General features: G+C 40.0%; 1 protein-coding gene across 2 annotated transcripts in view; it reads right to left on the minus strand.

Annotated features, from left to right (window-relative positions):
• The window catches only part of FXR1 (FMR1 autosomal homolog 1), a 31,748-nt gene that overhangs the window by 6,999 nt on the left and 12,369 nt on the right, over window positions 1–12,380 (minus strand). For both annotated transcript variants that reach the window (XM_038145683.1, XM_038145682.1), the window contains exons 3-12: window positions 10,980–11,073; window positions 9,767–9,838; window positions 8,671–8,819; window positions 8,140–8,233; window positions 7,181–7,297; window positions 6,910–7,080; window positions 3,671–3,749; window positions 2,428–2,537; window positions 1,715–1,801; window positions 781–988 (exon numbers count right to left, since the gene is read on the minus strand). In XM_038145683.1, the coding sequence (XP_038001611.1) occupies window positions 781–988; window positions 1,715–1,801; window positions 2,428–2,537; window positions 3,671–3,749; window positions 6,910–7,080; window positions 7,181–7,297; window positions 8,140–8,233; window positions 8,671–8,819; window positions 9,767–9,838; window positions 10,980–11,073 (1,181 nt within the window). The remainder of the gene's footprint in view (window positions 1–780; window positions 989–1,714; window positions 1,802–2,427; window positions 2,538–3,670; window positions 3,750–6,909; window positions 7,081–7,180; window positions 7,298–8,139; window positions 8,234–8,670; window positions 8,820–9,766; window positions 9,839–10,979; window positions 11,074–12,380) is intronic.

A 12,380-nucleotide genomic window follows, 5' to 3' on the forward strand; every position in this document is an offset into this window, starting at 1 on the left:
AATAGAAAATGAAGTTCCAAACATCATCACCAGAATCAACACAACTAACACTTGGCATGATCCAGGAAACTATGGCCAGGGACAGACTGTAAAACCCAAAAGGTGTCTGATTTTTTTAACAGAAATTAGCTACATGTAGACATCCAGAGTAATTTACTGTATTGAAAAAATAACATTGCTCTTCTCTGTGAAACACCTCTATATAGAAATGCAATGTCTCCATTTGGACAAGCTGGGGATGTGCACACCTGTCAGGATCTGAACAGTGCTTTTTAATTAAGGAATGCATCAGAATACCTCATCTTAAAACAAATCCAGTTACTTCCTGACCAAATAAATAAACTTACAGGATTTTGTGCTGTCTCCATTTTAAATCATTTTGGTTCACCTTTCAGAAATATGCTGCTAAGATGGCCATGATCACAGACCAGCAATTTTTCTCCTTCTCAATCAAAACAGATAATGCTCGTTTCAGATTTTTAAAAAAAATTTGTGTCTCCTGAAAAGCATCTCTAGCTCTCTTCCCAGCTTTTGTGATGTCACTTACTAAGTAACTAGCATGGAAGAACAAGGTGTTTCCATAGCTCAGTTTGTTAATTTTTTCAGTTTTAAACTTAACCTCAAGACTGCAAATCTAATGATGTGTTTTGAGCTATGAACAAAATAAAACAGCGATTCTGAATTTCCAACCCTATGTTCACCCAAGTACACTGAACACAAAGAAATCAGAGACAGTTTTGGGTCCCAAGGTATCCTGAGGCCTCGCCCAAGGGCACTCACCGTAACCAGAGGTGTAATTGGGGCCCCTGCGGCCCCTGCCCCGCCCGCTGTAGGACCTGGAGCCTTGCACAGAGGAGAGGGTGCTCTCGTCAGTGGTGTAACCCTTCTCCTTCTCAGGAACTCGAGCAGAGGAGGGCCTGAAGCCCATCCCGATCTGCCGCAGCTGTTCATCGATCTGCAGCCTTTCCAGTCTTAGTTGTTCTACCTCCTATGTACAACGAAACAAAAACCATGGAAAAGAGTGCTGACAAATGTCCCTCACAAAACACCATGTCCGCCCAGTCATATTGAAAATAATCATTCCAGTGGGAGAATTAACACCACCTGGGAGGTGACTGCAAATAATGAAATTGAAGAGGAGTTCTCTCTTCTCTTCGGAAGAGATCTATAAACTTTCACCAGTATGCAGAAAACTTGGCTTTAAGACAACTACTACCTTTCTTAATTACAGTTCAGCAAATTTTTCCAGTAAAATTTAGGAAAAAAAAAGCAAGCTGATGAGGGAACACAATTCAAACTCATAATCTCTGTTAACATCACAAAGCAAGAAACCTAAACAGATACGTGTTCTAATACCACACTGTATTACTGTGTTCTATTAGAAATTCCATCCTTCCTCAACAGAGCATCAACCTGAGAACAGCAGAACTCAAACACAGACAAAAAATTTTGTGTTCCCAAATGTCCCTTAAAGCTCTGCTCTTTACAGTCTGCTTCTTTGAACCCCAACAGCACTAAGTAACCATGACAAGGTATTTACAGACCCATGATACCCATGGGCAAGGGTGGGCTCAAGGCACACCAAGCTGTAAATCCTGATATACAGAGGAACAGTTTTAACAACTGCAAATCCCACCAAAGTTCCTCAAAAATACTTCAACCCAAGTTTCCCAAGTTTCATCTACAGATTGTCTCCCAAAACACACTCACTCACCTTCAGATATGCGATGTGATATTCCAACAGAACTTGGACATTCCCAATGCTTTCTTTAGTACCAACAAATACAAATGGTACCATTCCCTACAGGAACAAAGCATCAAAGCTTTTTTATCAGGGAGAACATTATCATTGAAATAGTTGAAATAATTTTTGTTTAAATTATATAAAGAGATCTGTTTTAAATTACCAAAGTGAGCTAAACAAAGGCAGCAACTGAGCCTTCAGTTGCAAAGACATTTGGAAATAGCTCAGGCTGGGGTGACAGCAATGGCTTCAGACTGTCCAGCTTTCCCAACAACCTGTTCTGGAGCTGAGGTAACCTCACACCCCGTGTTCATACTTATGCAACACTTGCTGGGTGTGTTTAGCACAACAGGTGTATAGAAGCATCCACAGTTTACCAAGAAGGTGGCTCATCAAACCAACTTTGTAAGACCAAGCACCTTTACAAGCTTTTCCCTTTTGTTCTTAGCTAACACTACTAATCCCAAATTAGTTATATAGTGCAAGTACACGTAGGAGAAAGAACAAAAAAAACCCCAAACATCTCTTACTTCAGCAGCAAAAACCTTCCTTGAATTACTTTATATATAATCTACTGCAAGATGCCAGTTTAGAACTAATGCTCTCTATATCCACAGATTTTGAAATAAAACTGGGTTTGAAAACAAAAACCTAGTCACAGCAGGAAAGAATGAAGTACTTACATCTTCACGGGGCAGCTTATTTTCATTGTCTCCTTCAATTCTCACCCTGACGACTCCAGACTTGTCTACAATCTCCTGAATCACTTTTCCATTTTTTCCAATAACTTTTCCTTCAGAGGGAAAGAAGGGTTAATTTTGCACCCATGGTCAAAGCATTTTAACATGTTTATTCGTATTTTATACATAGAATCCCCAAAGAATACCCCACACTATGTCAGAAAAAATAAAAACTTTTAAAATTAAACACTCTCTATATGCAGAATGACAAGCAGTGATGAAGATCACCAATGCACACAGGCTTCCATAGAACCAAACCAAGAGTAAAATGGCACAACTTTCAGTTCTAAAACCTTGAAAGTCTAAGTTATGGGAGTTTGCACATGAATTATTTAAATGCCATTATTTATAATATGCAGGCTCCAAGCCCCAAACCACAGCAGGTTAAAGCCTGGGTTTTAATTCTGCTGCGGATAATCCAAGCTGTTCCATCAGGTACAACACCTCCAACTGTAACACTGCCTCCATGTCCACACTGCCCACAAGCTGGGCACGGGGAACAGGGAGCTGCCAGACTTGAGCAAAAAGCAGGATAAAGGAAGGAGAATGAGGGAAAACAGTTCCCTGTGAAGAGCGGACTAGGGGAAGACGTTTGTGTCTTCAAGTGGAACCCAATTAACCTCACACCTTCAGGTGGTTTTCAGTACAGAACCTATCAGACTATGCTACACCTTTATAAAGCTGCAACATGGGAAAATGTCTATTTTGAGACTGAGGTCGAGACCTATGAGCACTGCTGATTTATACAGGAGCTCACCAGCATCCAACCACCACCCGTGCCAAACCTCAACCCAGGAGGGAGCAGTACAGAGAACTGCCTCGTGTCATTCTTGCAACTCAGCTGAGTATTCCCAGATTAAACTTTGGAGCTTAGCTTCAGCACTTTTAGGAAGCCAATTTAGTAGAGCATGTTTTTTCACTAGAATCTGAACTTCAAATATTACCATTAGATTAGGTGGTACAAGTCTATAATCAAGTCAGTTTAAGTGCTAAAATCCTGACAAAGTATTATGCAGCAACAATATATCAAATTTCATAATAATTCAGACACACATAGTTTTAAAAGATTAATAATTTTCTACTTAAATGGAGAAATCAAATATTGTACTGGCACCTAAATCCTCTCTGCAAAGTTATGATTAGGCTCCCTTTTCCCAACTTTTCAAGTTTGAGCAGTATTACATACCAACAAGATTTCTGGGAACTTGAATAAAATCCTCCACAAATTCCAAGTAACTTCTGGCCTTTTTTACTGCATCAGCAGTCTGGAATAAATTTTAAAAAAATTAATTTATTTGTGAATACAAAATATTAAGAACAAAACTTGTAGCAACAGTCGCCAGTCTTTCAAATAAACTTATTTGCAAAAAAAAAAAGAATAAAGACAAGATTAATCTAGTTTTGAACCAAATAATAAAGAAATAATTGAGTGAAATGCCCAGAGACAAAATTCAGTAGAAAAGCAAAGCAAGAGTAATGAATACAACATTTCTTTTCCATGTTATTTCAAGATGTTTTGAGACATCAAAATGGATCCCCCATCCCTGGAAGAGTTCAAAGGCCAGGCTGGATGGGGCTTTGAGCAAACAGTGCAAGTGATTTTACAACCAGGGCACTCTCTTTCCAGAATGCTGGTTTCTGGCCACAGTTCATCTACAATGTTTTCCAAGATAGGACAGTGGCTCTGGTTACTGGGGAGAACTCCTGTAAATGCTCTCTTGCAGCTCTATTATTAACTGACAGAAATCAACTGGGATGCTGAAACAAGAAACAAGGCTTCAAATTAGCAACAGCAGAAGTGTAGAATTAAGGAAAGAATATCAGCATCTAGTCAGTAACAACAGCTTAAGAGCACAATTTCCATTTTACACTAATGCCTCAGCCCTTTCATCTGTCATTTTTAGGCAACACGTGAAAAGAAAGCACCACCAGCTCCTGCACCTTTTAATCAAATCAGGCAAATCCTAGAAGAAGAAGATGTATAAACCTCTACTTCTGGCAGAGGTCAAAATGATGGCACAAGAAACATGGCCAAATTGGATTTCAAGATAATGAAAGCAGTGATCAAGCACAAGAAACAGATGAAAACAGGAAGCCACTGTGAGGAGCAGAGGTTATGCTGTATTTGCAGGGCAACTGCTCAAATGATACAAATTTAACGCATGTTACCAATTCTTCATCCTCAATGCACTGTGCAAAGAGTTCCTGCCTCAGGTATGTTTATCAGTTCTTTCCCAAATAAAGACTAAGGAACTGTGAATGCATTTACAGAAGCAGAATCAGGACAAGAAAATATACAACTGCCAGAGCTGCAGCTCTCCAGTGCACTCATATGCCTCTCTACATGCGTCATGGGCACTCGGGATTTTTATGTGAGTACAACCTGTGTAACTCACTCACACCCCAACGTGAGTGAGCACATAAAGCTGACTCAAACAAGGTATTCTCAGTTCCTTGTAGTAGAACATGGATTAAAGACCTCTTTAAGGATTCCAGTCACTAGCAACTATCTTTGTTAACTCTGAATTACAGCCTACACATCCACTGATGCTCTCATTACTTTGCACAGTAACCCAAACAATCAAGACACGTCCACGCTACCGAAGAGTATAATAGAAAAATTAAACGCAGGATATTTTTCTAAACTCAGCATTATACCTACCAGTGTTAAGCACTGCACAAGAATTGACTGCAATTCCATTTTGACAGTCATGAAGGTCCAAGAGGAACTTTTCTATTTCTGACACAGCTCTCCCTCTCTGAGAAGCACAAGTTTCCATAAGGAGTCCAAGCTACACTGTCCAAACTCAGAAATTCATGAGCCTGTGATCTGTACAGGCATCACAATCAGAAGTTCACACAACCAGGAAAGGGTTTTGAAACCAAAATGGCCTTGATCAGACAGGGATAAATGCATAAACAGCATGCCATACAGTTTAGATTCCTTCTATCCACAGAGGTTTCCATTAGTCTTTAAAACTTATCTTCACGTTTCTTCCCTCAGAGAGCCTGGTCCTGAGCAGTGAACTTTTTATTTGTATGCAAAACATCAGCTACGGGAAACCTTCAGACCATGACTGCTATGTCAACAACACTGGTTCACTACACCCACACATCTCAGCCTGAAATTGTCTGCATGTGCGTTCAGCCATTGGGGCCTGGCTGGTTGCCCACTGCAGCTGAAGAGAGGCAAAAAGAATAGGCAAGTGTAGCCAGATGCTGAAAACCTTATCAAGTGGAATAGTTAAGCTGCCTGGCATTTTTAGAAGCACTTATCACTTCTACGAAGCACAAGGCTGGATGTGCCTAAAGGCATTTTTATTTAGGGGGCATCTGGTATTTATAATCATTGCTGTGACCCTCTGTAAGAGGCTGGTGACAGTCATAACCTTTCCACAAGTTCCAGCATCACATCATTCACATGAAGGAGATCAAAACTGGAATACACTGGACATTCCACTGCATTTAAACTTGCCCCATTCTTCCTCAGGAACTGAGACGCAATTTACTGGCAGTAGGAGATGAAAGAAGGATCTGCTGCCAACCTGATACCCTGGAAGCAGTTAAGGTTTCCAAAAAAAGGACAATTTCAGAGATACTGCAAAGTACAGAAGTTTGACCTCCTCTCCACAGGATCAACAACTTCATCTGAACCTTTGATCACAACCAGGTGCTACACCTGACATAGATGGAGCAGAATTCAAGACCTCAGATTCCTGAAACAGGAGACAACCACAGATTTGCAGAACTGTTAACATCAGAGACTCAGTCACACCTGTAGAGTTAGGGACAAGGGATAAAAACCCTCAGAATATTTTCTGACAGAGCCCTGGTGACAGTGACATTTTTGTCACTAGCCTCCTGCTTCCTGAATGGATTCCTTGTTTTGGCCCAAGGACCAACTCTATTTCAAGGCAGTTGTGAGATTCAGAAGAGTGACACAAATGGAATCAACTTGGAGCAAATCATTATTCTGCCAAAGCCAGCATTAAATTGCCAAAACGTAAGAGTTAGAAGCAGTAGATACAGCCTGGATAGGTCAGAGGAGCAGACACCACAGAGCAAAACCCACACAAATGGGGTGGGGAGACGGGAGGAGAACCAATAAGGTTCTGAGGGAGAAAGGAAACCCAAACAAACCCATGATGAAGTAAAATAGCAGGAAATGATACTTCTCTCAGGTTGACCCAGGATATACAGCAAAATTGAGTAATTAGGACAGAACACACCTTATGGAGGTCACCACTGCAACAAAGGCTTGTATTTCAAATAAATGCAGTAGAAGCTGCCACAGTGTCAACATGTACAACACACACAAAAACTCAGGAGGTGTTTTCTGTTCTTAATTCTGGGTACAGCTCTCACCACTCTAAAAGCAGATACAGAGTGAAATGCTCTAAGGATTCATATGAAGTTCCCCCTTACCTCTCCATAGATTCTGAAAGTACCGGTATCCTCTTCAAGCTCAATGTTTGTAACTCCTGGAACCTTTCTGGCTTGTTGTATGTTACTGCCATGCGTTCCTATAGCAAGTCCCATTAAATCTTCTCTGACTACAAACTCCTCATGAAATGCTGCAGCAAGCTGCTTTGTGCACTGAAGGGAAAACAAAGGCAGACTCATCCACGTGCACTCACTGTAATGCACTGCTCTGAGCTCAGTTTCAAGCAACAAGAGCCACAAGCTGTGGCTTTACCTCCAAGTGTTTTGTAGCTTCCTCGTTTCTTGACATCAGCATGAGCTTGGTGCGAATGCTGCGCAGGTGCATGTCACTGAGGATGTTCACTCTCTTCACTGTTGCTTCACTGGCAGACTACAGGAGAGAGGGAACCTAAGTTTTGGCTTTGTAAGCAAATATACATTTAAAGGATAAATCAGGAACCTATTGAAACTAAGTCATAAACATGATCTCAATTTCCAGAAATTACATGAACATTGTTTTTCCTCAAAACAAAGCATGCGAAATTCAGCACCACCAACAACTACTGGTTCTCACTCACAGCATGTTTTATTTTAAAGACTTTGCTGCTGAATTACACAGTAACCCTTTTCCCTTGATGTTGTCCAAACAAATTTTTCTACCATATACATACTTGTCACTGTGTGTGTGAGTAAGAGAGCTAAGGAAATAATCAAGGACAACACAATCCTGCAGAGTGGGTAATACTGACTACATGCAGTTAGGAAGAAAAACTAAAGCTGGGACAACCCTACATAGTAAGAAAACCACCACAGAGGCATCTAATGAACAAATCCTTCATGGCTACGCTGAGTTAGTGCAATTCTCCACAGGGAAACGCAGCTGTGGGTCAAACTGCACAGTGTAATACAGCACAAGGGAAAAGCTATTGCTCCAGAGTGGAGGGAGATGGCTGACCTCTGAGCCACCTGCTAAAAATCAGTGAAACAGAACTCAGCTGAGAATGACAAAAGTCATACAAACAATGACACTCAAAGCTGCTCCTAAATTTAGGTTGTATGCATTGGAGGCCTTACCCCCAAAGATTAAATGCATCTACTTATATTAAATCTCTCACAATTTACATAGCTTGACAAGTTAAACCATTTTCCATACACACACACAGCTGGCTATGTATTTCCTATAAATAATACACTGAGAATTCACAGAGCATTTACACAGAAGCAATTACTTACCAGTATTATTAGTTGAGCAGTTTCAGCATGATAAAAAATTCGACATGCTCCCACAGCTTTCTTGAAATCTTTATGTGCATTTTCGTTAGCACACCTAAGAACACAAAATGATTGTTATTTCAACAAGCTGCATCAGAACTGGACATGTAATGAGATGATCAGACCAAACAACATTCTGAAGTTTATGGCAAGAACTGTTCAGAAACAGGAAGTTCCCATTCTCCTCAACACGGTTCGTTTCCCTGTGGATTCTATGGCACCAGGGTTACCTGGAAAGCCTCAGTAACAGGCCCACTCTGAAATGAATCACCTGCACAGACACAAAGTTCCCACCTGAGAACTTGCCTTCTGTCCCCACCCTGACAGCCCAGCAGGGGTCACAGCCAGCAGTTTCTAAATGAGCTTGTGCAGCCCTAACCATCCTTAAGGCTCTTCATGGATCTGGCAATCAGCCTCCAAACCAGAAGCCAGGTGGGTTCTTCTCCCCTTTCCATAAAGCAAAAGCCTTCTTGAATTGTCAGAGGTACTCACGCATCTCTCAGGTCTTCAGGAACATCCACTGTGCACTTGAAGAAGGTGTTCTTTTTGACAGTTTTGTTCTGATTCACAGGTCGCAGGCGCTCGTAAGTGACAATTTCATTGTAAGTGGCATCACAAGCAGCGTATTCAATGACATAAAACTGGGAGAGGTTTTTTTAAAAATAAGAACTTCAGTAAGGAACAACAAAGACATAGTAACATTACCAGCACCAGCAAGGAAGCACAAAATATGAATATATATATACAAAACCCTAAAACAATGAGACATTTCTACACAAATGAGCCTGGATATATCTCAGCATCCCTGTGTTTCCCCAATGAAGTCAGAGCATTGTTCTCAGCACAGTCTCAGTGCCCTACAACAGCATCTTGGATTGATTTTTTTCATGCCCATCTCTTTCAAATTATTTTTTCTCAATACTGTTTCCTTTGGTTTTAGGAATCTGATACAGCAGAAACATCAAAACACAGGACTCTTTCCACTATGCAGTTCAATTCTCTAGCTGTCATTTCACAAAACAAAGCTTTAATGAGACTGGGTCAAACACTGCCACACCTCTATACGCTCAAGTGTCTGAATCTGCAAGTTAATTGGCAGCTACAAGCAACCATTTATTTATGGTAAAATAAAAACTTTACACATGTGAAAAAAAAACCAAGCAGTGTCCTTCCACTACACTCAGTAAAAACACACACACAAAAACCAAGCCACAGCCACCCACAGCAACAGCTTGGCCTAATTTAGGGACGATAAAGAGCTTTTAACCACAGGTGCTTTACTTCATTTTCAGTACCGAGTTCAATCCACAAAACAGGTTTGTTAGAAATCCTGTCCTTGTGCATGCCTTCAGTCCTTCAAGCAATTAAACTGCAGATAATGGAAGTCATTTGCTCAGCTCTGAGGGCATGACCCTCTGCTGTGCAATGCAGCAAAGGTCATTCCAAAATGGTCACAACTTATAAATTATCTCTTTTGTCATGTTTTTGTATTTGTAGTACTTTATTCAGAGCTTTTGAATGACAAAGAACTTCTATTTACTGTATTTAACATGAAAGCATGAAATTGTTAAGTTTTAAAATAATTTACCTCTCCTTTCATCATTCGAACTTTTGCCAGCCACCAGCCACAAGGTTCTTGGTCATTTGCCCTAGAATAAACCTGGAAATGAAAGTAGTAAGAACCACTGAAAGCACATACAAACATAATTCACTTATGTGCATGTATAATGAAGAAAGAACCACACAACTTTAATTTTCATTAAAATGGAACAGTACTTCCATCCTTCTTGTACTACAAGGACTGTGAACACACTTCCTTTGTATAAATTACTGACAAGTCAAAGGAAATTTTTAAAGAAGATAAAACTTTGGCTAAACACTTCTTTGGGGGTAATTCCTCAGCGAATTCAAACACTGTCTTCAAACTGGAAGTCCACACACAGAACTAACTCCACAATTCAGATTTCTGTTCTGTCCTTGGCTTACCCGATAAACCAAGAACTACTGAAATGAACCAAGTCACCACATGACTACATACCCCATACTAAAAAACACTACTAAGTTAATGCACGACCAGCCATAGAACAGAGGACTTCTGAAACCCAGTTTTCTCATCCTTAGGTTTCATCTGCTCCTCATACACTTCTGATAGGCCAAAGTCGTTTGCATTCAGACTGAATGAGCTTTACAGCAGCGAGGAAGCAGAAAATAACCCTTTACATCTAACAAAGGCAATGTATTTCAAATAAAGGAACAGAAAAACCCAGCACCTATGCCACATTTTTTCTTGGATTAGTTGCCCAAAAGTATGACGGTATCCTCAGGAAAGGAAACTCATTACTTTGATTTTAAGGACAAGTACAGAAAACCCCCAGAAGTTAAACTGAATCCCTCATGATACTAGAATGACCAGGGAACAGAACATGCATATTTTGATTTCTAGATTTAATACATCACTTCTATTAACACTCTCTCTGTAGAACACTGTAACACCATTGGAGGAGCTTTATTACATCTTCACATCAATGATTTCCAACACTTTCCATTCCAGGTCAGAAAAGAAAACTGCCTACATTTTTTGTCTGAATTAAAAGCTTTTCAGCTATTTTTAGTCTTAGATTTTGAAAAAATTTCCACTGGCAGTTTTGTTGGAAAACTGAAATGTCACAGCTTCACTGAGATTCTAATAACCCAAGTGTAGAGACATGCTCCATTTTAAACTTTCACCTTGGTAATGCCCTTACACCCCTCACCACTGCCTGGAACGGACAGACCAGCACAGCTCTTGAGCATTCACTCACCTCCACCTCATCTCCTTCACCAATTTCTTTCTTGATATCAGGGGGTGGTGGTAATCTGACTTCATTGAAGGGCACCTGGCGCTCTGGTTGCCAACTGGAAGTTGAAGAAGCATTACACATTAATTCTCAAATTTTCCTATTGTTTTCTTTAATTTAGAATTCTGTTTCATTAAAATTCTTTCCATATAATGAGGTCTGTTTTCTTATTGGTAGAAAGCAAATCTTGTAAACAGAGGAACAACATAATCATGGCAAGGCAAAAGTAGTATCTAGGAAGATATTTAACAACAAAATTTTTAAATTAACTGAAAAAATTAACTAATGGCTTTTATAAAACCCCAGTGAAAGGTATTGTATGATGTAGTTAACACTTCTACTGCTCAAGTCATAGAGCCCTTACATAGATTTAAGTTCAGCTTTGCAGTCCACTGTGGGGTTCATCCATTTTTCCACCTCATGCAACACTTCAACTGCTTACCACCAAAGTTTTATGAATTTCAGGAAAGTCTGACTCCAATCTTTAACAGAACTTTCCACTTGCAAACTTTCTGATGTTCCCCAGTAACAGATTCAGATCAAAATGTATCTTTAGATCTGCTTCCCAATACCAACTATTTCTAGGCATACAAAATAAAGGTTTACTTCCTTATACAGCAAGTCTATTTGTTTTACTACAGTTGGCTGTACAAAAGTATTTTATTTGTATGTTTCCAGTGCATTTTATGAAGACTACTGGAGCAATCAAACCCACTGTGTCCTCCTGAAATTCTCTCTCCTTCTACTCTGTGAATGTCAAAGAATGCCATCAGCTGTTCCCCACTCTTAGTCAGAAATGCAACCAAAGACTCTACAAAGGCTGAAATAAAACCAGGGGAAAGACCCTTCAAAAAACCTGTATTAATTTAGAATATCTGAGGGACTTTTAATGGTATCTGGCAAAGCACTGCAACATCCATCCCTTCTGCCCATCTGATTCACATTACACACCTACAGAATCAGAACCAACCACCTTGTAACAGTAAGGATTACTGCAAGTCATTTGCTTTGCTGACTTTTAATATCCTGCAGACAGAGCAGCTTGCATTAGTAGAAAAAGGCTGAGCATAAGGAGCAAAGGGCACTTCTGCAACTTCCCAGGTGAGAAGATGGATACATTTACATGTTTGCTCTGAAACCACAGCTTACACTCAAGTACCTCACTTAATAAAGATGTTATGTATCATATAGTTTTAATCTAGATATTATTATAATAAACTTTTTCTTTTAATTATAGTTTGAAAAACAACAAAAATGCATGAAGATTATTACTGAGGTGCTGGAACATGTCCAGAGAAGGACAAGGAAGCAGGTGAAGAGTCTGGAGCGTGGATCTGCTGAGGAGCAGCTGAGGAAGCTGGGCAG

This window comes from Motacilla alba, chromosome 9, assembly GCF_015832195.1.
Source record: "Motacilla alba alba isolate MOTALB_02 chromosome 9, Motacilla_alba_V1.0_pri, whole genome shotgun sequence".
Classification (NCBI taxonomy): Eukaryota; Metazoa; Chordata; class Aves; order Passeriformes; family Motacillidae; genus Motacilla; species Motacilla alba.